Below are 26,468 nucleotides of genomic sequence, written 5' to 3' on the forward strand. Positions count from 1 at the left end.
TCAGAAACATTCATTGTCATCTTGGCAAGCAAATCCAGTGTATTTTTGGCCTTGTGTTTAAGGTTATTGTCCAGCTGGAAGGTGAATTTGTCTCCCAGTATCTGTTGGAAAGTATCTGTTGAACTAGGTGTTCCTCTATAATTGTTTTGCTTAGCTCTTCCGTTTCTTTTTATCCTAACAGAAAACTCACAAATCCTTGCCGATGACAAGCATACCCATAAAATGATGCAGCCACCGCCATGCTTGACAATATGAAGAGGGGTACTCAGTGATGTGTTGTTGGATTTGCCCCAAATACAGGACATGAAGTTAACTTCTTTGTCACAGTTCTTGCAGGTTTACTTCAGTGCCTTATTGCAAACTGTATGCATGTTTTGAAATATTTTTTTATTCTGTACAAACTTCCTTCTTTTCATTCAGGTTAGTATGTTTGAAAATATGAAAAGTGGTACTCAGTGATGTGTTGGATTTGCCCCGAACATAATGCTTTGTATTCAGGACAAAAATATAATTTATTTGCCACATTTATTGCAGTATTATTTTAGTTCAATATTTCAAACTGTCAAGATGTTTTGGAAAAATGTTGTTCTGTACAGACTTCCAATCTGTCATTTACTATAGTGGAATTGTAAGGGGTGCTTACTGGCGGCAGAGAAGTCAGACCCAGGAGAGCAAAAACTGTGTTTCCAACGGCGCAGTTGAATAATAATAACCCACCGGAAAACAGAACAATCAATAAATGGGTACATAACCCGACGCACACCAGACAATACGTGCACAAGCACTTACAAGAAACAATTCCGGACAAGTACATGGGGGAAACAGAGGGTTAAATACACAACATGTAATTGATGAGATTGAAACTAGGTGTGAGGGAAGACAAGACAAAACCAATGGAAAATGAAAGGTGGATCGGCAATGGCTAGAAGGCTGTTAACGTCGAACGCCGAACGCCGCCCGAACCAGGAGAGGGACCAACTTCGGAGCCGCGCAGACACTGGCATCGGGGACGACCCAGAGGGCGAGGTGCAGGGCGATCCGGATGAAGACGGTGGAACTCCTACAGCATTGACCTCAACTGGAACCCAGCACCTCTCCTCCGGAACCATACCCCTCCCACTCCACAAGATACTGAAGGCCCCTCGCCCAGCGCATCAATTCCAGTATGGAGCGAACGGAGTACGCTGGGACCCCCGATGTCCAGAGGGGGCGGAGGAACCTCCTGCACCTCAGACTCCTGGGTGCAGCCACCACCGACCTGAGGAGAGACACATGGAATGACGGGTTAATACAGTAATCGGGTGGAAGTTGTAACCTATAACAAACCTCGTTCACTCTCCTCAGGACTTTAAATGGCCCCACAAACCGTCTCCCAGCCACCTCGGAGCGCAACTGGTTATTGATTGGGAACACAAACAGTAAAGCACGCAACAGGCTGACCAATACAACGGTTGAAAAATTGGTGACCATCTGGGCAAATTTGAGACTTTTTGAGCCTGACAACAAGCCAAAAGTGACAGTGAAGATGAGACCTCAGTCTGATGTTCAAGAGGTGGACATTGAGGTCCATGGAGAAGACATGGAAGCCTGAGAGGAAGACAACCAACGCTTTAGTTTCTAGACTATCATTTTACAGATGTATGTTGAAAAAGTTTTTGAGAGATGCGATGGATCATTCGGGATCACTCAATATTCCCTTTTGTTGTTCAGTGAAATCATCCTATATTTTATTTATTTTTTTATATTTTATTTTACCTTTATTTAACCAGGTAGGCAAGTTGAGAACAAGTTCTCATTTACAATTGCGACCTGGCCAAGATAAAGCAAAGCAGTTCGACAGATAAAACGACACAGAGTTACACATGGAGTAAAAACAAACATACAGTCAATAATGCAGTATAAACAAGTCTATATACAATGTGAGCAAATGAGGTGAGAAGGGAGGTAAAGGCAAAAAAGGCCATGATGGCAAAGTAAATACAATATAGCAAGTAAAATACTGGAATGGTAGTTTTGCAATGGAAGAATGTGCAAAGTAGAAATAAAAAATAATGGGGTGCAAAGGAGCAAAATAAATAAATTAATTAAAATTAAATACAGTTGGGAAAGAGGTAGTTGTTTGGGCTAAATTATAGGTGGGCTATGTACAGGTGCAGTAATCTGTGAGCTGCTCTGACAGTTGGTGCTTAAAGCTAGTGAGGGAGATAAGTGTTTCCAGTTTCAGAGATTTTTGTAGTTCGTTCCAGTCATTGGCAGCAGAGAACTGGAAGGAGAGGCGGCCAAAGAAAGAATTGGTTTTGGGGGTGACTAGAGAGATATACCTGCTGGAGTGTGTGCTACAGGTGGGAGATGCTATGGTGACCAGCGAGCTGAGATAAGGGGGGACTTTACCTAGCAGGGTCTTGTAGATGACATGGAGCCAGTGGGTCTATCTGTGATAGACTGCATCCAATTTGTTGAGTAGGGTATTGGAGGCTATTTTGTAAATGACATCGCCAAAGTCGAGGATTGGTAGGATGGTCAGTTTTACAAGGGTATGTTTGGCAGCATGAGTGAAGGATGCTTTGTTGCGAAATAGGAAGCCAATTCTAGATTTAACTTTGGATTGGAGATGTTTGATATGGGTCTGGAAGGAGAGTTTACAGTCTAACCAGACACCTAAGTATTTGTAGTTGTCCACGTATTCTAAGTCAGAGCCGTCCAGAGTAGTGATGTTGGACAGGCTGGTAGGTGCAGGTAGCGATCGGTTGAAGAGCATGCATTTAGTTTTACTTGTATTTAAGAGCAATTGGAGGCCACGGAAGGAGAGTTGTATGGCATTGAAGCTTGCCTGGAGGGTTGTTAACACAGTGTCCAAAGAAGGGCCGGAAGTATACAGAATGTTGTCGTCTGCGTAGAGGTGGATCAGGGACTCACCAGCAGCAAGAGCGACCTCATTGATGTATACAGAGAAGAGAGTCGGTCCAAGAATTGAACCCTGTGGCACCCCCATAGAGACTGCCAGAGGTCCGGACAGCAGACCCTCCGATTTGACACACTGAACTCTATCAGAGAAGTAGTTGGTGAACCAGGCGAGGCAATCATTTGAGAAACCAAGGCTGTCGAGTCTGCCGATGAGGATATGGTGATTGACAGAGTCGAAAGCCTTGGCCAGATCAATGAATACGGCTGCACAGTAATGTTTCTTATCGATGGCGGTTAAGATATCGTTTAGGACCTTGAGCGTGGCTGAGGTGCACCCATGACCAGCTCTGAAACCGGATTGCATAGCAGAGAAGGTATGGTGAGATTCGAAATGGTCGGTAATCTGTTTGTTGACTTGGCTTTCGAAGACCTTAGAAAGGCACGGTAGGATAGATATAGGTCTGTAGCAGTTTGGGTCAAGAGTGTCCCCCCCTTTGAAGAGGGGGATGACCTCAGCTGCTTTCCAATCTTTGGGAATCTCAGACGACACGAAAGAGAGGTTGAACAGGCTAGTAATAGGGGTGGCAACAATTTCGGCAGATAATTTTAGAAAGAAAGGGTCCAGATTGTCTAGCCCGGCTGATTTGTAGGGGTCCAGATTTTGCAGCTCTTTCAGAACATCAGCTGAATGGATTTGGGAGAAGGAGAAATGGGGAAGGCTTGGGCGAGTTGCTGTTGGGGGTGCAGTGCTGTTGTCCGGGGTAGGAGTAGCCAGGTGGAAAGCATGGCCAGCCGTAGAAAAATGCTTATTGAAATTCTCAATTATGGTGGATTTATCAGTGGTGACAGTGTTTCCTATCTTCAGTGCAGTGGGCAGCTGGGAGGAGGTGTTCTTATTCTCCATGGACTTTACAGTGTCCTAGAACTTTTTTGAGTTAGTGTTGCAGGAAGCAAATTTCTGCTTGAAAAAGCTAGCCTTGGCTTTTCTAACTGCCTGTGTATAATGATTTCTAGCTTCCCTGAACAGCTGCATATCACGGGGGCTGTTCGATGCTAATGCAGAACGCCATAGGATGTTTTTGTGTTGGTTAAGGGCAGTCAGGTCTGGGGAGAACCAAGGGCTATATCTGTTCCTGGTTCTAAATTTCTTGAATGGGGCATGTTTATTTAAGATGGTTAGGAAGGCATTTAAAAAAAATATCCAGGCATCCTCTACTGACGGGATGAGATCAATATCCTTCCAGGATACCCCGGCCAGGTCGATTAGAAAGGCCTGCTCGCAGAAGTGTTTCAGGGAGCGTTTTACAGTGATGAGTGGAGGTCGTTTGACCGCTGACCCATTACGGATGCAGGCAATGAGGCAGTGATCGCTGAGATCTTGGTTGAAGACAGCAGAGGTGTATTTAGAGGGGAAGTTGGTTAGGATGATATCTATGAGGGTGCCCGTGTTTAAGGTTTTGGGGAGGTACCTGGTAGGTTCATTGATTATTTGTGTGAGATTGAGGGCATCAAGTTTAGATTGTAGGATGGCTGGGGTGTTAAGCATGTTCCAGTTTAGGTCGCCTAGCAGCACGAACTCTGAAGATAGATGGGGGGCAATCAGTTCACATATGGTGTCCAGAGCACAGCTGGGGGCAGAGGGTGGTCTATAGCAGGCGGCAACGGTGAGAGACTTGTTTTTAGAGAGGTGGATTTTTAAAAGTAGAAGTTCAAATTGTTTGGGTACAGACCTGGATAGTAGGACAGAACTCTGCAGGCTATCTTTGCAGTAGAATTGCAACACCGCCCCCTTTGGCAGTTCTATCTTGTCTGAAAATGTTGTAGTTTGGAATTAAAATGTCTGAGTTTTTGGTGGTCTTCCTAAGCCAGGATTCAGACACAGCTAGAACATCCGGGTTGGCAGAGTGTGCTAAAGCAGTGAATAGAACAAACTTAGGGAGGAGGCTTCTAATGTTAACATGCATGAAACCAAGGCTATTACGGTTACAGAAGTCGTCAAAAGAGAGCGCCTGGGGAATAGGAGTGGAGCTAGGCAGAGTCAACTCATTTAATTAAAGTTTGATTCATAACTAAATTGTTTTTTTTATATCAATTGCAAGGATTTAATCATTTTCAATTGACTACTTATGATAAGGTAAAAGGTTTATGTTTCTGTCTCCATATGATATGGTAAATATATCCAATGCAAAAAAACATAGACAAATGTATCTGTCGCAAGAAAAAAGTTATGAGCTGATGACATGATACATGCATTGTGAACTGAGATTTGCGGTCTGTCCCTACGTGGCATCAACGATATGCTTTGGGAACACCCTCACGCTGTGGTGATTTGCTTGTGATTTTTAGAGGAGTCCTAACCTAACGTAGCAGGTATAAAAAGAGCATGAGCGAAGTCACCACATAGGTTTTTTCAGGGGAAACGGAAGTTAGTTTGAAAATACTGTATCCATGACAACCGGAATCATCCGCTTTCTGCTACCTACTGCAGGCTGTTGTTTTCAGAAATCAGGATCCCCCATATAGTGAATGGGGAAAATTGCCATCTTCGTGTGCAATATTCATGTTAAAACTCATTCCTGTTACCAATCATTTATTCTATTACACCAGATGTATGTCCTTAAACCGATTATTTTATTCTATAAAATAAAAGCGCACAAGAGGGATAGTTCAGGTTCTACTGGCAGCCTGCAGTACACCGGTCGGCCTTCAACTTGAGATACTCAATGAGAGGTGGCAGCACTGAGCTGGCCTGCAACGTCAGCTCAAACTGCTCAAGAAATGTCCGCTGATGTACAGTGAATTCGGAAAGTATTCAGACCAAGTGACTTTTTCCACATTTACGTTACACCCTTATTCAAAAATTGACCCCGAAAATGATGTATTTAATCCATCTACACACAATACCCCATAATGACAAACGCGAAAACAGGTTTTTAGACATGTTTGCAATTTTATTAAAAATAAAAACACCTTATTTACATACGTATTCAGACTCTTTGCTATGAGACTCGAAAATGAGCTCAGGTACATCCTGTTTCCATTGATCATCCTTGAGATGTTTCAACAACTTGATTCAAATGATTGTACATTATTTGGAAAGGCACACACCTGTCTATATAAGGTCCCACAGTTGACAGTGTATGTCAGAGCTAAAAACCAAGCCAAAAAATTGTTACTCACCGTTGTTGTGCTGTGCTCACTTGAAGAGGAAGGTGGCGCGCCGGTCCTACTTGTGGGCAAATTTTGTCATGAAACTTTCATCAAAGTCTGTCATTCTCTGGATGTATGTTTTTTTTCAAGACAACTGGGGAAAAAACAAGGTTGAATCATGATGTCAGTGATCTTCAGGTCAGAGCTCGAGAATTCCGATTGGATGACCGTTCAAAAATGTATTTTCCCATTCGGAGCTCGTTTTGTCTCGGACTCACTGAAGTCTGAGATTTCCCAGTTCTGAGTTTCCAGTTGCTTTGATCTTGGCAGAAATCATGCTGGATTGACAGCATGGCCAATGTATTCAACCTTTTCTGGCCCATGGTGTTGAGTGTGAATGTTTATCCTTTTAAGCTTGAAAAAGAGAGCCTTAAACCCAGACTTTGACCACACACCCTCTCCACCAAAGATCAAGCAGGGGAAGAAAAATTGTGATTGCTTTGAAAAGCTTGCATTTAGCTTGCACTGATTCCTTACAAACCACTTATTGTTGAATTTGCAATTTCCAACTTATGTAATGTTTATGGCCGATGAGGACCGATACATTTTAGCTACAATTTATCTTCACATGACAAGGATTGAAAGGGATTTGCCAGTAGATTGCTGATGTGATTCATGATGACTGCGTGTCAAGCTTGCTAGCTAAGATTTTGATTTTGACATTAGTCCAAGCAAAGCTACTCTAGATATTTTATTTATTTCCAATGACTTGAGCCTTCTTGGATAGGCACTTTTACTGTAAATCTATGGCAGCACCCAAGGGGGTTTGAACTTCTTAGCTCTCCTTGAAGATTTTTTGGTGACAGAACACTGAGCCAATCATGGTGCAACTAGAGACGATTACCAACCCCTATGCTCTGTATTTTCCACTGGCTGCCCCTCAGCCACAAAATGCACTGAGCTAGGCTGAAACACCTGCATTTTGGAGCTGCCTTACTCAAGAAACCAAAAAAGAGACCATGTTTTGTAGGCGGCTTTATTAACTTAATAAAATAATTTTTGGGATTGTTTGCAAACTGATATGTGACACGTATTAATTCCAAAATAACATGCGAAACAGGCAACAACAAAAAATTATTGTAATTGTTTTTTTTTGCTAAACAGGTGGGGCTCAAAACAGGTGGGGCTCTTCCCCACCTGCCCTGAATGACTGGTCGCCACCGTTCCATTAATGTTTTAGGAACCCATTGATGGCAAAGAAACCCCTAAACTTCAACCTGTTGTATAATGTTGTATGGATATTGTATGATACTGTTCGTTTTTCTGATGATTGCATGCAAAACATTGGCTCATTGAGGGCTGTGAGATGCCGGTGGGCAAGCTCCTGCTGAAAAGTGCCCATTGCCAAAAACCCGAGGATGGATAGCACTTGGAAGTGCACTGGAAAAGCATGTATTTACTTTTCTAAAACAGGTCTTAAATCCTCGCAAAAATCCTAGGAGATTTTCTTTCCTAAAACCAATCTGTACTTTATGCAAAAAAGTCCCACCTGTCTCCAAAACCCTGCTCTCTGCAGAGTGTGCCAAATCCTACAACAGAGGAAGATCAGCCATCTCTCATTCAATTTCCCATTATCACATTGTTACAGTATTTCAACAATGGTTGGTCACTTTCACATGTGCCTCAAATTTAACAAATGACTGTACTTTGCATGGATTTAACATAACAAATGCACTCACTGTGGTCAAATTATATGCTATGGCCTGTGAAGTTATATTGCATGAATTCACAATGGAAATCAAACAATTATTTCATTACTCTTACAATTTCAGAGATTTTCAACAGATACAGTATTTTCACCATTCTACGCTTGACAAGCAGTTCTCTTATTCCACTACTTGGCACCTGTGCATATTCATTGTCATGGCTGTGGGTAAATTTATGCACACTCTCAAGCAAATGTTCATATCAATAAATCTCACACTTTGAGTGGAAATAATCCCATGCATGGTTTATGCACAGATTTGTGCCTATGCATGATTCATAAATGAGGCCCCAGGACTTCATTGATCAGAGGAACTTTAGGGCAACGTTCAGGCTGATGTGCGTTGTCGAGCTCCTGCTGTTTCAGTTGGATGGTAAGGTTGTCAAACTGGGCGTGGGTAACAGATGTCTCCTGAAGGTGTGGTCATCTATTTGCAGCTAAATCAAATCAAATCAAATGTATTTATAAAGCCCTTCTTACATCAGCTGATATCTCAAAGTGCTGTACAGAAACCCAGCCTAAAACCTCAAACAGCAAGCAATGCAGGTGTAGAAGCACTGTGGCCAGAACCTAGGAAGAAACCTAGAGAGGAACCAGGCTATGAGGGATGGCCAGTCCTCTCTGGCTGTGCTGGGTGGAGATTATAACAGAACATGGCCAAGATGTTCAAATGTTCATAGGTGACCAGCAGGGTAAAATAATAATAATAATCACAGGGGATGTCGAGGGTGCAACAGGTCAGCACCTCAGAAGTAAATGTCAGTTGGCTTTTCATAGCCGATCATTAAGAGTATCTCTACCGCCCCTGCTGTCTCTAGAGAGTTGAAAACAGCAGGTCTGGGACAGGTAGCACGTCCAGATTCCATAGCCGCAGGCAGAACAGTTGAAACTGGAGCAGCAGCAAGGCCAGGTGGACTGGGGACAGCAAGGAGTCATCAGGCCAGGTAATCCTGAGGCATGGCCCTAGGGCTCAGGTCCTCCGAGAGAGAGAGAAAGAAAGAGAGAAAGAATGAGAGAAAAAGAGAGAGAGTTAGAAGGAGCATACTTAAATTCACACAGGACACCGGATAAGACAGGAGAAATACTCCAGATATAACAGACTGGCCCTAGCCCCCCGACACATAAACTACTGCAGCATAAATACTGGAGTTTGAGACAGGAGTGGTCGGGAGACAATGTGGCCCCATCCGACGATACCCCCACACACCTTGCCAAAGCACAACACTAGAGGGATATCTTCAGCCACCAACTTACCATCCTGAGACTAGGCCGAGTATAGCCCACAAAGATCTCTGCCACGGCACAACCCAAGGAGGGGCTCCAACCCAGACAGGAAGATCACATCAATGACTCACTCAAGTGATGCACCCCTCCCAGGGACGGCATGGAAGAGCACCAGTAAGCCAGTGACTCAGCCCCTGTAATAGGGTTTGAGGCAGAGAATCCAAGTGGAGAGAGGGGAACCGGCCAGGCAGAGACAGCAAGGGCGGAGACAGCAAGGCCATGTTGTCCCATTCAGTACATGTGGAATGCTAGATCTCAGTTGGAAGGCTATTGCATTCCCAAGGTTAATATATTATAGTGCCCTCTAGTGGCACTTGGGGCTGAAATAGATTATAGAAACATTTAAGAAATACCCCAAATAACACATGGGCATTAGGTAGATTATTGAAAAAAACATATTCTCACTTTAAGCATTTTCTTTCTTCTTCCAACACTTGGATATTCGGACTAGGACATTTCCGACCTCAGTGCGTTCATGGCAGTTCAAGTTATCAATTTGGAAAAACATGGATGCCGCAGGAAACTTCAGTTTGTTTGGATTCTTGCAGAGCCCCTAAAACACCTGCAGATATGTTATGTTCTTGCAGGTGTTTTGGGGTCTCTGCAAGAATCCAAACAAACAGAAGTTTGAAAGCCTCCCAAACATTTTCATTTTGCATTGTTGTGCAGAAATTCTTCAGTTTTGCAAACGTAGTTTCATCAGCTATCTGGCTGGCTGGTCTCAGACGATCCCACAGGTGAAGAAGCCGGATGTGAACGTCCTGGGCTGGTGGGGTTACACATGGTCTGAGAGAAATTATCATTGTTTTGGGGCAGAATTATGTGAGGTTTTATGTGTTGGAGAAGCGTCTTGTTCAGTTTAGCTCACAAAATGCAACCCTGTCAATCAGCTACCGTAGGTGGCCACCTAATCCTGCCTAATGAACGGGCCGACCATTGTTATATTGACCCATTTGATCAGTGAACTGTATTGCTGTGCCAAAATACTACATGTAGACAGTGAAAAGTGTACCTCATACCGGCAACTTATAAATATTACAGAGTCGCTGACACACCTGTTCACACTGTGAGGAAGTACATTGTGTATGAAGACTGTCTGCTGCAGCTTTTCCACTAACAAAACAAACCTAGTAATAATTTCCAACATGAACAGTTTAGTTTTTCTTTTTTTCAACTTTATCAAAATATGTTCTCTCTTCACTTTTATCTCTGTCTGTCAACAATCCCTAATGGGAAACTTACAGATTAAGTCATTTTGGTGGCCGGGACAGACAGGGCTTGTCATTCGCACTGTTTCACCCACCCTGAGCTCAGGTAAGTATTTTGCTGATTTATTGTAGAAGAACTTGGAGACCTGTCTTCTGTGACATAGATTCACCAGCACGTCTGTCACCACACATGGCTCCAGGAGAGTACTGGCTACTGGCAGAGCTGCTTTTAAGCACCGTGCCATGAGGCCCTGGGCCGGGCTGCTATCCATGACTTCTGTCGAAGGAATTGGTGTCCATTATCTGAAATTACCCTATCTGGCTGGCCATAGCAGGCAAACTGAGCCTTGCAGCCTTTTATCGTTGTCTCTGCTGAGAGGTTGGGGAGGAGGTCAATCTCCCAGAAGTCTGAGTAATGATCGACTACCAGCAGAAAGGCTTTGCCACTGTGCTGGAAGAGATCTAGATTTACTATCTGCCAGGGGTGCATCGGTAGCTCGTGGGACATTGTCTCTCTTTGTTACTCCATAGCGCATTGCAGATTGTGCATTTACTGACTTAGTCTTTGATTTCACTCTGCATTCCTGGCCAATACAGTGTGTCACGTGCTTGTCTGTAACAGGCCTCACCTCCTATGTGACTTGAGTGCACGCACGCCAACATCTCAGGGCGCAGAGACCGGGGAAGAACGACTCTCTGACCCTTGAATATTACTCAGTTTTGAACACTGAGCTCCTCTTTGACTGGCCATTCAATAAAACTGCTATATAATTGATACTGAACAAAAATATAAACGCAACATGTAAGGTGTTGGTCCCATGTTTCATGAGCCGAAATAAAAGAACACAGAAATGTTCCAGATGTACAAAAAGCTTATTTCTCTCATATTCCGAGCACAAATTAGTGAGCATTTCTCCTTTCGTCACGGCCCGATCTATTTCACCTGTCTTTGTGCTCATCTCCACCCCCCTCCAGGTGTCGCCCATCTTCCCCTATGTATTTATACCTGTGTTCTCTGTTTGTTGCCAGTTTGTTTGGTTCGTAGAACCTACCAGCGTTTTGTTTCCCTGATTCCGCCTGTTCCTTGCTCCTGTTTCCCGGTTCTGACCGTTCTGCCTGCCCTGAGCCTGCCTGTCGTCCTGTACCTTTTCCCCACTGCTCTGGATTACTGACCTCTGCCTGACCTGACCCCACTGGCCTGTACCTTACACCCTCTCTGGATTATTGAGAAACGTTTGTTTCTTCAACACTGTCTGCACCTGGGTCATACCTTAAAACATGATACCTTTGAAAAGATAATCCATCTACCTGACAGGTGTGGCATATTAAGAAGCTGATTAAACAGCAATTTGCAGTTTTGTCACACAGCACAATGCCACGTCTCAAGCGTGCAATTGGCATGCTGACTGCAGGAATGTCCACCAGAGCTTTTGCTAGAAATGTAAATGTGAATTTACGTATGATATGCCGCCTCCAACGTTGTTTTAGAGAATTTGGCAGTAAGTCCAAACGGCCTCACAACCCCAGATCACGTGTAACCACACCAGCCCAGGACCTCCACATCTGGCTTCTTCACCTGCAGGATCATCTGAGACCGGAAAGCTGACTGTCTGTAATAAATCCCATGTGTGGGGAAAAACTCATTCTGATTGGCAGGTCCTGGATCCCCAGTGGGTTAAAATGGTTAATTGTGGCATGTTGCATTTACAGTTGAAGTCGGAAGTTTACATACACCTTAGCCAAATACATTTAAACTCAGTTTTTCACAATTCCAGACATTTAAGCCTAGTAAAAATTCCCTGTTTTAGGTCAGTTAGGATCACCACTTTCTTTTAAGAATGTGAGATGGCAGAATAATAGTAGAGAGAATGACTTATTTCAAATTTGATTTCATCAAATTCCCAGTGGGTCAGAAGTTTACATACACTCAATTAGTACACTGCTCAAAAAAATAAAGGGAACACTAAAATAACACATCCTAGATCTGAATGAATGAAATATTCTTATTAAATACTTTTTTCTTTACATAGTTGAATGTGCTGACAACAAAATCACACAAAAATTATCAATGGAAATCAAATTTATCAACCCATGGAGGTCTGGATTTGGAGTCACACTCAAAATTAAAGTGGAAAACCACACTACAGGCTGATCCAACTTTGATGTAATGTCCTTAAAACAAGTCAAAATGAGGCTCAGTAGTGTGTGTGGCCTTCACGTGCCTGTATGACCTCCCTACAACGTCTGGGAATGCTTCTGATGAGGTGGTGGATGGTCACCTGAGGGATCTCCTCCCAGACCTGTACTAAAGCATCCGCCAACTCCTGGACAGTCTGTGGTGCAACGTGGCGTTGGTGGATGGAGCTAGACATGATGTCCCAGATGTGGTCAATTGGATTCAGGTCTGGGGAACGGGCGGGCCAGTCCATAGCATCAATGCCTTCCTCTTGCAGGAACTGCTGACACACTCCAGCCACATGAGGTCTAGCATTGTCTTGCATTAGGAGGAACCCAGGGCCAACCGCACCAGCATATGGTCTCACAAGGGGTCTGAGGATCTCATCTCGGTACCTAATGGCAGTCAGGCTACCTCTGGTGAGCACATGGAGGGCTGTGCGGCCCCCCAAAGAAATGCCACCCCACACCATGACTGACCCACTGCCAAATCGGTCATGCTGGAGGATGTTGCAGGCAGCAGAACGTTCTCCACGGCGTCTCCAGACTCTGTCACGTCTGTCACATGTGCTCAGTGTGAACCTGCTTTCATCTGTGATGAGCACAGGGCACCAGTGGCGAATTTGCCAATCTTGGTGTTCTCTGGAAAATGCCAAACGTCCTGCACGGTTTTGTGTAAGCACAACCCCCACCTGTGGATGTCGGGCCCTCATACCACCCTCATGGAGTCTGTTTCTGACCGTTTGAGCTGACGCATGCACATTTGTGGCCTGCTGGAGGTCATTTTGCAGGGCTCTGGCAGTGCTCCTCCTGCTCCTCCTTGCACAAAGGTGGAGGTAGCGGTCCTGCTGCTGGGTTGTTGCCCTCCTACGGCCTCCTCCACATCTCCTGATGTACTGGCCTGTCTCCTGGTAGCGCCTCCATGCTCTGGACACTACGCTGACAGACACAGCAAACCTTCTTGCCACAGCTTGCATTGATGTACCATCCTGGATAAGCTGCACTACCTGAGCCACTTGGGTGGGTTGTAGACTCCGTCTCATGCTACCACTAGAGTGAAAGCACCGCCAGCATTCAAAAGTGACCAAAACATCAGCCAGGAAGCATAGGAACTGAGAAGTGGTCGGTGGTCACCACCTGCAGAACCACTCCTTTATTGGGGGTGTCTTGCTAATTGCCTATAATTTCCACCTGTTGTCTATTCCATTTGGCCCATTCCTCCTGACAGAGCTGGTGTAACTGAGTCAGGTTTGTAGGCCTCCTTGCTCGCACACACACAGTTCTGTTTGTAAGGGATTGAGGTCATGGCTTTGTGATGGCCACTCCAATACCGTGACTTTGTTGTCCTTAAGCCATTTTGCCACAACGTTGGAAGTATGCTTGGGATCATTGTCCATTTGGAAGACCCATTTGCGACCAAGAATGAACTTCCTGACTGATGTCTTGAGAAGTTGCTTCAATATAGCCACATAATTTTCCTCCCTCATGATGCCATCTATTTTGTGAAGTGCACCAGTCCCTCCTGCAGCAAAGCACCCCCACAACATGATGCTGCCACCCCGTGCTTCACGGTTGAGATGGTGTTCTTCGGCTTGCAAGCCTCCCCCTTTTTCCTCCAAACTTAACGATGGTCATTGTGCCCAAACACTTCCATTTTTGTTTCATCAGATCAGAGGACATTTCTCCAAAATGTATGATCTTTGTCCCCATGTGCAGTTGCAAACCGTAGTCTGGCTTTTTTATGGCGGTTTTGGAGCAGTGGCTTCTTTCTTGCTTCTAAGATACCTTTGTACCTGTTTCCTCCAGCGTCTTCACAGGGTCCTTTGCTGTTGTTCTGGGATTGATTTGCACTTTTCGCACCAAAGCACATTCATCTCTAGGTTAGAGAACGTCTTCTTCCTGAGCGGTATGACTGCTGCGTGGTCCCATGGTGTTTATACTTGCGTACTATTGTTTGTACAGATAAATGTGGTACCTTCATGCATTTGGAGGTCTTGGCTGATTTCTTTTGATTTCCCCATGATGTCAAGCAAAGAGGCACTGAGTTTGAAGGTAGGCCTTGAAATACATCCACAGGTACACCTCCAATTGACTCAGATTATGTCAATTAGCCTATCAGAAGCTTCTAAAGCCATGACAACATTTTCTGGAATTTTCCAAGCTGTTTAAAGGCAGTCAACTTAGTGTAGGTAAACTTCTAACCCACTGGAATTATGATAGTGATAAGTGAAATAATCTGTCTGTAAACAATTGTTGGAAAAATGACTTGTGTCATTGCATAAAGTAGATGTCTTAACCGACTTGCCAAAACTATAGTTTGTTAACAATACATTTGTGGAGTGGTTGAAAAACTAGTTTTCATGACTTCAACCTAAGTGTATGTAAACTTCCGACTTCAACTGTGTATTTTTGTCCAGTATAGTATAGCAAACGACATACAAGTGTACCAGTTAAGTTGCGTATTCATCAACATGTGCAAAGATAAAGGTTTTGGAATCTCTAGTGGTATCTTAAAATTCCTTCTGGTGTGTGTTTTCAGTCCAGGGACCTCAGGTGGACATTTGGGTACCACTTTAAATTAAACTACTTATTTAGCATGACATAGATGCTTCACAAATCATCAATGCTTATCATACTGTATGAATGGTGTATAAAGGATGACATAAGAGCTACCTACGTAGGGTGCATTGACAAATATTACATAACCAACTGTGTTACTTCCAAAAAAGGCACAGCTCCTTAAAGTATTTGAAAGATGCCCCGGTCTGGTGCCATCACCTACTGCCAATGAGGCCTTGAGCAAGACATTTTACCTCTAAACTGCTACAAGGGTAATGCTTGAATGCTGACACTGCTGCTCCCAGCCTGTTGCTTGAATGGCGTGTCACATTTTCATGGTACAATGGATAAATAAGGATCTAAAAGGGGACTTATTTAAAGGCGGTGTTATGAACGATACTGCAACCCTCAAAGGTGTTATGACTGGTTCATAAAGGTGGTGTGCATACCCCCTTCAAATAAACCAGTTGTACCTGTAAACATGTATTACAAGCTTGGCCAGCTGAACAGCGTAGAAGAAACATGCAGCTATGAGAGAACACACGATTTTATTCTATTAAAAGAAACAGACATTGAATGAATTGGCCCATTTATCTGTAACAGTCTGGATGATGTAAGTATAATGTGAATTGGTCAATAAAGATGGATGGAATAACTGCTTTCACTTCAGAATAGGGGTATGTAGTATCATAATTATAATGTACTCAACCCTTTATACCAGTCCCAAGAGCACCCAATGTCACTGATGCATCAATGTCCTAAGTAATGCTAAACCGGGTCTGAAAGATTCCTATGCTTAATTTTCACAGGATCCGTTTAGCTTATTTTCTTTGCCAGTAACCAATTTTTTGTACCCAATTCAACTGCCTGCGGCCACTTAATAAAATGCAGGGTGCATCTCAACAATGTTAAGTCGCTGCCTCACCTCATCGCCTTTCCTCACTGTTTCCACTGATTGGAAAAGGTTTGGTTGACTGGTGATAAGTATCAGGTCTATTGGGGGATTTGCTTTCACCTGTCCAGTTCTTTTATCAGTCAAGATTAGTGCTGGTCCTGGGTGGCTCAGTAGGTAGTAGTGCATGGTGCTTGCAACCCATGGATAATGGGTTCGATTCCCACTGGGGCCAGCTATACACAAAATGTATCTGCGCATGGCTGTATGTCAGTTTGGATGAAAGTGTCTACTAAATGGCACATTGTAACTATATACAGTGCATTTGGAAAGTATTCAGGGCTCTTGGCTTTTTTCACATTTTGTTACGTGGCCTTATTCTAAAATGGACAAAAAATAATAATTCTCAATAAATCTACACACAATACCCCATAATGACAAAGCGAAAAAAGGTTTGTAGAATTTTTTACTAATGTATTCAGAGTAAAAAATAAAAAAAGTATTTGCCATGTGATTCGAAATTGAGTTCAGGTGCATCCTGTTTCCATTGATCATCCTTGAGATGTTTCTACAACTTGATTGGAGTCCACCTGTTGTCAATTCAATTGACTGGACATGATTTGGAAAGGCACACACCTGTCAATATTAGGTCCCACAGTTGACAGTGCATGTCAGAGCAAAAACCAAGCCTTGAGGTCAAAGGAATTGTCCATAGAGATCCGAGACAGGATTATGTCAAGACACAGACTGGGGAAGGGTACCAAAAAATGTCTGCAGCATTGAAAGTCCAATAGAACACAGTGGCCTTCATCATTCTTAAATGAAAGAAGTTTGGAACCACCAAGACTCTTCCTAGAGCTGGCCTCCCGGGCCAAACTGAGCACTCGGGGGAGAAGGGCCTTGGTCAGGGAGGTTACCAGGTCTCTCTTTATGTAGTGTTGTGTTGTCTCTCTTGTTGTGTTGTGTGTTTTGTCCTATATTTATATTGTATTTATTTTTTTATCCCAGACCTTCCAGAAGGACAACCACCTCTGCAGCACTCCATTAATCAGGCCTTTATGATAGAATGGCCAGACGGAAGCCACCCGCTTGGGGTTTGCCCATGACAACCCGCTTGGAGTTTGCCAAAAGGCACATAAAGGACTCTCAGACCATGAGATACAAGATTCTCTGGTCTGATGAAACAAGATGGAACTCTTTGGCCTGAATGCCAAACCTCACATCTGGAGGAAACCTGACGCCATCATTCTATGGGGTTGTTTTTCAGGAGCAGGGACTGGGAGACTAGTCAGGATTGCGGGAAAGATGAACAGAGAAAAGTACAGAGATCCTTGATGAAAACCTGCTCCAGAGCGCTCAGGACCTCAGACTGGGGTGAAGGTTCACCTTCCAACAGGACAACGACCCTAAGCACACGACCAATACAATGCAGGAGTTGCTTTGGGACAAGTCTCTGAATGTCCTGAGTGGCCCAGCCAGAGCCCGGACTTGAACCCGATCGAACATCTCTGGAGAGACCTGAAAATAGATGTGCAATGACGCTCCCCGCCCAACCTGACAGAGCTTGAGAGGATCTGCAGAGATGAATGGGAGAAACTCCCCAAATGCAGGGTTGCCAAGCTTGTAGCGTGATACCCAAGAACACTCAAGGCTGTAATCGCTGTCAAAGGTGCTTCAACAAAGTACTGAGTAAAAGGTCTGAATACTTAAGTAAATGTCATATTTCCGTTTTTCTTAAAAGTGCAAAAATGTCTTAAATCGTATTTTTAGAATAAGTCTAATGTAACAAAATGTGGAAAAAGTCAAGGGGTCTGAATACTTTCCGAATGCGCTGTATATTATCAGTGCAGTAGGGTGGAAGGCAAGGGGGAAAAAACTACTTAAGACTATTGAGATGCACACAAAGATAGTCTCTCAGCCAGTCTTTGTCTTGACTGCTTCCAGTCCCGTCCTCCTCTTCAGATTGGTGAAGAGCAGCAAAAAGTTAACCACATAGGTTGAGACGCAGACCACACAGAAATCTCCCAGAATGAAGGCAAGTACTCCGGCTAGGTACAGCGATCCAGCCATGGACACCCAGGAGGCCAAGACCAGGAGGAACGCTGCCCTACTGGACACAGACTGACCTGTAGACACAAGAGACAGTGAATGTTGGTTGTGTGTCCCAAATGGTAACCTATTCTCTATTTGGTACACTATTTTTGACCAGAGCCCTATGGGCTGCCATAGGGCTTTGGTCAGAAGTGTTGCAAAACGGGAATAGGGTGCCATTTGGGATGCAACCCAGTGAGTAAAGAGACATTATAGCATCCCTGCATAACATGGGGAACTGTCGTGGGTGTCTGAAATGTTGAATAATCGTATATGACAGGGTTGGGGTTAATTCCACAAATTCCATTGTAATTCAATTCCCTCTCCCTGTAAATTCCATTTAAATTCCATGTCCGTCTTTGAATTCAGAGTGAATTAAATTCCCCTCAACTCCAACGTTAGGTAAACTCTAGTAATTCAAATCTACAAATTTGAATTCAATTCCCCTCAACTCCAACGTTAGGTAAACTCTAGTAATTCAAATCTACAAATTTGAATTCAATTCCCCGGGGCTTTCAGGCTGATCACGTCACTGTTCAGACAGCCTAGTTATACTGGAAATATAGAAATACAATTTTATATAATTCAATGCAATTCCTTTAGTACATTTTGTTATACTAAGTGCATTAATTCAATTAAATATACAAATATTGAATTCCAATTAAAAAAAAACTTTTTTACAAATTTAATTCCAATTCTAACAGTCTAATATCAATTCCATAATTGAAATTCTTGAATTTGCTCATTAAATGGAGAATTTATGTTGAGTTCAATTTGAATTTCAACCATCTTCAAATTGAACTCAATGTTAATTCTCCACTTAATGAGCAAATTCAAGAATTGAAATTGAACCCAACCCTAGAAAGCACTTGACAAGAAATTATTGTGTACGGCCTAGTGATAATTCAAAATAATAACCACTAAAATATATATGGACCCCCAACCCAGTAAGATTAGCTGTCATCACAGTGTCAGCTAATGACAATCCAAAGGGGGGTGACAATTGGTCAGTTGAGCTGTATTGTGTTGGTCAAAAGTTAGCCTAAACTGATCAGAAACAGACATCTCAACTCACAAGAGAGTAGCCTACATAGAGTATTTGACCTACCCAGAGCCAGTTGCAATGTGTAGAAAATGATCCCCAACAGACTGTTGGGTTGATTCAGTACACTGTCTTTAGCAAAGAAGAACTGTACAAGCCCAAAACCACGTCCCCATCTGACAAAAAAGAGGCAAAACACAACGCTTTGTCATGCATAATGTGATAAGTATGATACAAGCATGTCATTGTGTGGCATCAGTGCAGCTTTTAAATGAAAATTGATTACTGTGACTGTGTAGGCCTATTTTTATAAATACTACAATGCACTGTCTCCTATCTGTCATGTGTGAATTGTTTTCTAATCTGAATGCCACAATTTAATTCAAGATTCTACCAAAGACTAAACTACACACCCAAGCTATAGAAAATAATAAGTAGGCGATAGAAAAATAGACTTTCTTTGGTATCATCTTGACTAAGATTCACCTAACAAAAAAAAGAGTAAATAATTTAAAAGCCAGCATGTGTTGCAGGTCATCAAAATAAATAAAAACTAAAAAAATGATAAGGCCCTGTGCAGTGCAATCAGTGCTGCCCAGATAAAAATGTAGGCTGTACGTGGCATTGAGAGGGGGTGGAGATTCTACAGGAAGAGGCGAAGCGAGAGGTTTTACGAAAATAACCACGAAGTGAGGAATTTTTTAATTTGGTAAACAACAAATGTAATTGCTAATTTGCTACGTGAGGCTTATTTGATCGAATAGAAGGTTCGTAATACTTCGGTTGTTACGAATCCCCTGATAACAAGACGCACGTGTCATTTCAGCAATTAAAAAACAAACTACTTTATATCGGAGTTGTGCCCCTTGTTCACTCGCGTATCTGCCCTGTCATTGGCAAGAATGGTTCCACCTGATCTCTCCTCCCGACTGCCTTCCATCTTCGAGGCCATGTATTTCCATTGTTAGAGTGGTCACTCGACTCTTTGAAATATAATAGATCATCTTTATCTATGAATTATATGAACAACGTTGTCTATTCGTATGCTACGGAACTGCGATAATTGTGTTTAGCACGCTGGTTGAGTTATAGAAGTGCGTTCATTGCCCAACATCGCACACATATAGGCCTAGGCTACTAATAAATATGAAAACGGCTTCAAAACATATCAATAAACTATAGGCCTATGCATGAAGAAAATACATTCTCCACTATTTTACCTCGAGGTGAAAACTTTAGAGCAGCTCACAGAATCTCCCAGGTCGCACATCGCCCGATACTCAGGGTCCCTCTCTCGCGAAATCTCAACGTGCAGAGCATAGAATGACAAAAACAAACCGAAGATACAAAGAAACCAACGTGTTTTTCTCTCCCATTTGGGAACTCCACTGCAACTATTCGATGCCATGTTCTATTGCCTTTCAATTAAGTTATTCGAGAATACTACGGACAACCTTTTCAATCCCGGCTGGTCGCCAGTCAGAGAGTCGGTGTGTGTCGTGAACGACAGTGTGAGCAACATTTTTGGAATCAACGGTTCGCCTTCAAAATAAAAGTCCCCCATTGAAACTGATGCAAACGGCGAGAAGTTGTGGAATCATGCCACAATTGGCCTAGATAATGCTATTCAATGTTGGAATGTTGTTATATAAATTCAACACAACTGTAAACAATTCAAATTCATACAAGAGCTAATATTTGTGTAAACTATATACACTGAAAAAAATATAAACGCAACATGTAAAGTGTTGGTCCCATGTTTCATGTTTCATAGGCTGTCATTGTAAATAATAATTTGTTCTTAACTGACCTGCATAGTTAAATAAAGGTTAAATAAAAAATATAAAAAATGAGCTGAACGAAAATTGCAATTGGCGTGCTGACTGCAGGAATGTACACCAGAGCTGTTGCCAGAGTATTGAATGTTAATTGCTCTACCATAAGCAGCCCCAAACGTCATTTTAGAGAATTGGGCAGTACATCCAACCAGCCTCACAACCGCAGACCAACTGTATGGCATTGTGTGGGCGAGCGGTTTTCTTGATTTCAACGTTGTGAACAGAATGCCCCATGGTGGCGGTGGGGTTATGGTACGGGCATGCATAAGCTACGGACAATGTACACAATTCGATTTTATTGATAGCAATTTGATTGCTCAATCCATAGGTTGGGCTGTACATTGCAATATGAATGTTCAATACACAGATTGACTGGTGAGCTAAATGTTGCTAATTTCAGTAGTTTTAGAGTCCCACAATAAGAGCCAAGGCACTCATATTTGTGTCAACTCTACACAGTTGTGTTCTGTGAGTGTCACTGAGTAGGCTGATACCCCATTTCATGCACAATCCATATGTTAGGCTGTACTGTAACCCTTCCTGGTTAAATAAATAAATAAAGTATGCCCCCAATGCAAATATGTGAGATTTCAACTGATTTGTACTTTTCAGTGGGTCAAATTAACACATAATTGTCTTGTTAAATGTATATAACATCTAGTCCAATTGTGGCATGATTCTGCTATTTTTATCCGTTTGCATTAGTGGGGACTTTTATTTTGAAGATGAATCATCGATTACACTATCGTTGCTCACGCTAATATTGTTCACAACACACTGGTCAATTGGACGGCAATGCAGATGTTACGCCAGAGGTGGTACAGAACTCCACAAAGAAAAATAAACATTCGCATGCCATGGCCTCCAGGGTGCGGACTTTGATAGCTGTAGCAGAGATGTGGGCCGTTTACACAGCCTACACTTCGTTTGCTTTTCACATGGGGGTGGGGGTGGGGGGGGGGGGGGGGGGGGGGGTGTAGTTGAAGCAGTATTGGTGCATGGGTAAATCACTGAAAAAGCCAAGCCAGGATTAAAAGCCTTATTACAACCCGTCTTGTGATAATTGCATTGTTTGCTCTATAACCTGTTACTTCATATGCCATGACACCGTGTAATATAGGCCTAAGGCCGAGACAATAAGAAGACAGTGGCAGAATAAATTAAACCACAGCTTTCTTTCTTCACTAAACCGGAGAGCAACATTAGTCGGTGAAGTCCACAAAACATATTTAATGTAACATACCGTTTACATGACCTACAGTATGGCCAAGCAAGTTCATGTTTCCGAGATTTTCGGCCAACTAAACAACTATTGATTTAGTACCAGGGAGAGTTACTGCAAGTTGCAAAGAGCTGGCACTGCCTCCACTATTCCTGCGCCATTTCAACTGCAACATCATCTAATCACCTATGCTTAGTTTAAAACAGTGAAAAAACTATTTAGTCCAAACAAAGCTAAATATGACGTTGCTGTCCATGGTACTGATTTCTGTATGCACAGGTAGTGTTGACTCACCCTACTTGTAGAGAAACGTCAATGCCATCCTCCTCTTTCATGTTGCCTTAAAGGTCTATGACTATGTCATACAGTACACACTTTTAGTTTTTGTTGTCCAAGGCTACCTGCCTATAATGCCAGGCCAGCTAGTTTATTTGTATTTTTTTACCTTTATTTAACTAGGCAATTCAGTTAAGAACAAATTCTTATTTACAATGACTGCCTACCTTGGCCAAACCCTAACGATGCTGGTTCAATTGTGCGCCACCCTATGGGACTCACATCCAGTTATGATACAGCCTGGAATCGAACCAGGGTCTGTAATGACGCCTCTAGTACCGCTGTGCAGCTCGAGAGTTAACATTAGCCTACTACATCTAGCTACATGTTGAACTTCAAGCCTTTCAGGCCAGGGGCATAATGTATGTATTTATGGTTGGATCCGAATTGCCATTTTAATCATTGGCCAGTACAGAGAATGAAGTCCAAATATCTATCTCCATCCACGGTTAATGTAGGAAAGGGACAATTTTAGCTAGCTAGCTAGCCACAAACTAAAGGAGATGCAACAATTCCATTTTTGTCTGTAAATTACATTTGGATTTTGGTGTGATGTGAATAGTGTGAAGCCAAATCCAAGCTGTCTTCCCTTGACACTTTTTTTGGTGCTCCAGGACCATTCACAGTTGAGTTCGCTCAGTTTAGCTCAACACTGATTGGTTATTTTATTATTTTTTATCAAGGGAGGCCAAACGCTCACCGGCTTCCCTTTATTCAACGCTATGGGCGCCAGCAATATCATATCATTTTTCACCAGACAGCACCCATTCAGCCTCTTGCGAATTGTAGGAAAATTATGAAGCATAGAGACGAAATATATATATTATTTTGTTATTTTTCGGGTCCACCCATGAATACACGCCACTTAGTTTATGTGACGGCAATTAGATCAGGCAAAGGAGCTACGAGCGTACTTTAGCGGGAATTTATGCTGAATATAAAGTTTTCGCTTTGCAATTGTTTATTTTATAAAAAGCAGTTCTGATTGTGGCCGCTAGATGGGGCAAAAAATCCATGTTTAACACACACACAGTAGCAGCCTAAAGTTAGTAACACTAGCTACGTTTTATACAGTGAGTGGGAACTCATCCAACCCAGCATAACAAGAGGAGAGGCTGAATCAATGAGCTCCTGTGTGAAGAAAACTTGAGTAAGTTGCACTGGTTGCAAGCCGCCAAATATACATGTAAACGTTTATTCGAGACAAAGTTTTGGTAGCTAGCTAGCTATAGGTAAAGCCTTGACGTGAAGCTGGCGAACAGTTGAAGTGCGTTTGTTAGCTAACGTTTACCTTTCGAAAACCCTTCTGATCCGTAGCAGTTAGCGTCTATGAATGGGTTAGCTACAGTTATGCTAACTAGAGCTAGTTGTCAGATCTCATTCTGTGCCAGGCCAGTAACGTTAGCTAACTACGTTAGTGAAGGAGAAAAAAGTCCGTCCGCTGCATTCTGTTTCACTAGTTAGGTAAAGCAGTAGTTTGCAAAGTAGAACGATCACTACACGAGAAGTGTGTTGTGTTTTTGGCTGCTAACTAGCCTTATACTTCCTAAATAAAAACCACAATTCGTTATAACGTTTGTTTAGCCAAACGACTACTACTTCTTCGGTGGGGTTTATCGGTGGTTGGCATCCAACGTCGTTTTTAATTTAACTAGGCAAGTCAGTTAATAACATTCTGGGCCAATTGTGCGCCGGTTATGGGACTCCCAATCACGGCTGGTTGTGATACATTTTGTATTCGAACCAGGGTGTCTGTAGTGACGCCTCAAGCACTGAGATGCAGTGCCTTAGACGGCTGCGCCACTCGGGATTACCCCCACCTACTGTACTGGATTGTGGGCCAGAGACTGGGAGATACTAAATCCAGCCAGCTCCATTTCTTTAAAAAAATATAACAAATATTTGAAACTGTATCTAATGACATTCTACTCAGTAAACTCCTTTATACAAGGCGTGGGTCTAATCCTGAATGCTGATTGGTTAAAACCGCATTCCAGCTGGTGTCTATTCCACAAGTTACCACCTGCTAAATCTATGACCTTAAAATGCCTATTTACTCTGTTCCATCTGACTGCGCAATCCACTGTCTCGTCAGCCCCACCCAGGCACTTTATAAACTTGATCTCCACTATAAAAAGCATCTGGACATTATCTCACATTTCTTTTAGACTAACATTTAGTTTTCAACAGTAGAGATTTGTATAAACCTTATTGTCTGTCTCCCCGATATTTGCAACATTGTTTCAATATTCAAATTCGATCTCCAGCTGTCCCATAGTAATGGACATGTCGGGACAAGAAAGACGGCAGCGTTTCTTAGTCGAAATCATGAATCAGCTGGCATCATTTTTATGAATCATAAAACACGGGACAAGATGTTAAAAACTGTCCATTGTGCCAATAGATGGAATGCACTCACATGAGATTTGCTGTGATGTTGACAGAGTGGCATGGGAGGTTTATTTCTTAGACTGGGTTAAGATGTCAATTTTGGGACACATCCTCAGTAGTGTGCCTTCGAATCAGTGGGTGTTTCGGCCTTTAACCACTAAACACCCTCATCAAAGGTGGCCAGCTCAAGGGTGATCAAGCCTTAGCTTGTGTCCCATGCCCAATTAAGATGTCCCACGGGACTATGCAAGGCAGGGGCGTCCTCTTCCCTGAGCCAGCCCTACAGCTGACCGCATACCTCATATGCCCTCCTCAAGTTGGAGGGATCTGAATTGGGTTCTCAGGTGGGGGTGTGGGGTCATGAAGTTATAGCCCAGCAAGGGTCCTTCCGTTTGATCTAGATCCACTGGCTGCCTCTTTCAGCTGCTTGAGAAACTGCTCTGACGGTCTGCCGCAGAGCCTGTCCATGGATTCCAAGTTCTTATATATATATATATATATATACAAAGAAATGTAATTTGAAAAAAGGTAAAATGAAACAGTGCAGCTAGTTTGCAGTCTTTCCAGCTGCAGTTTGAAGTGATTGTGTTAGCTGTGTTGTTGGCTAGTTCCTCTGAACAACAGTGTCCTGACGAGTGAGCACATTTTCTAAACCAGGTGAAATTGCACCTCATTAGCTCCACACAAATGTCACTAGAAAACAGCTTAAACAAATGCAAATGCAGCTACTTTGCTGTTATTATGGCTGTACTTTATCACGTGACTGTAAATTAGCCGTAGTTGCCTAGCTAGAAAGCATGGGATAAGAACTAGAGGTAGATCAATTATGATTTTTCAACGGCGATACCGATTATTGGAGGACCAAAAAAAGCAGATACCGATAATAATAATAATAATAATAATGACAATTACAACAATACTGAATGAACACTTATTTTAACTTAAAATAATACATAAATAAAATCCATTTAGCCTCAAATAAATAATGAAACATGTTCAATTTGGTTTAAATAATCCAAAAACAAAGTGTTGGAGAAGAAAGTAAAAGTGCAATATGTGCCATGTAAGAAAGCTAACGTTTAAGTTCCTTGCTCAGAACATGAGAACATATGAAAGCTGGTTTTTCCTTTTAACATGAGTCTCCAATATTACCAGGTAAGAAGTTTTAGGTTGTAATTATTATAGGAATCATAGGATTATTTCTCTCTTTACCATTTGTATTTCATATACCTTTGACTATTGGATGTTCTTATAGGCACTTTAGTATTGCCAGTGTAACAGTATAGCTTCCTTCCCTCTCCTTGTTCCTCCCTGTGCTCAAACCAGGAACACAATGACAACAGCCACCCTCGAAGCAGCGTTACCCATGCAGAGCAAGGGGAGCAACTACTCAACGTCTCAGAGCGAGTGACGTTTGAAACACTATTAGCGCGCACCCCGCTAATTAGCTAGCCATTTCACATCGGTTACACTAGCCTCATCTCGGGAGTTGATAGGCTTGAAGTCATAAACAGCGCAATGCTTGACGCACAGCGAAGAGCTGCTGGACACGCTAGATAAACTAGTTATATCATCAACCATGTGTAGTTAACTAGTGATTATGATTGATTG

General features: G+C 42.7%; 2 protein-coding genes across 10 annotated transcripts in view; one reads left to right on the forward strand and one right to left on the reverse strand.

Moving 5' to 3' along the window:
• Nucleotides 1-17,563: 17,563 nt before the first annotated feature.
• vkorc1 (vitamin K epoxide reductase complex, subunit 1) lies at nt 17,564-20,607 on the reverse strand. Of its 2 annotated transcripts, none has more exons than XM_031823611.1 (3): nt 20,525-20,607; nt 19,137-19,246; nt 17,564-18,063 (listed from the first exon to the last, which is right to left on the reverse strand). In XM_031823611.1, the coding sequence occupies exons 1-3, from the start codon at nt 20,590-20,592 to the stop codon at nt 17,852-17,854; spliced, it is 390 nt and encodes a 129-aa protein (XP_031679471.1). In that variant the 5' UTR covers nt 20,593-20,607; the 3' UTR covers nt 17,564-17,851. The 2 variants fall into 2 exon arrangements, with proteins under 2 accessions (XP_031679471.1, XP_020335562.1); XM_020479973.2 differs by having other exon boundaries at nt 20,291-20,583.
• A 2,855-nt stretch (nt 20,608-23,462) lies between these two features.
• LOC109889979 (pleckstrin homology domain-containing family A member 1) overlaps nt 23,463-26,468 on the forward strand; it is a 33,002-nt gene continuing 29,996 nt past the window's right edge. For 4 of the 8 annotated variants that reach the window (XM_031823613.1, XM_031823614.1, XM_020481880.2 and 1 more), the window contains exon 1: nt 23,463-23,616. The gene's annotated coding sequence lies outside the window, so the exon portion shown is untranslated. The remainder of the gene's footprint in view (nt 23,617-26,468) is intronic. The other 4 variants (XM_020481882.2, XM_020481879.2, XM_031823615.1 and 1 more) reach the window with 3 other exon arrangements.

The sequence above is a fragment of the Oncorhynchus kisutch genome, linkage group LG4, assembly GCF_002021735.2.
Source record: "Oncorhynchus kisutch isolate 150728-3 linkage group LG4, Okis_V2, whole genome shotgun sequence".
Classification (NCBI taxonomy): Eukaryota; Metazoa; Chordata; class Actinopteri; order Salmoniformes; family Salmonidae; genus Oncorhynchus; species Oncorhynchus kisutch.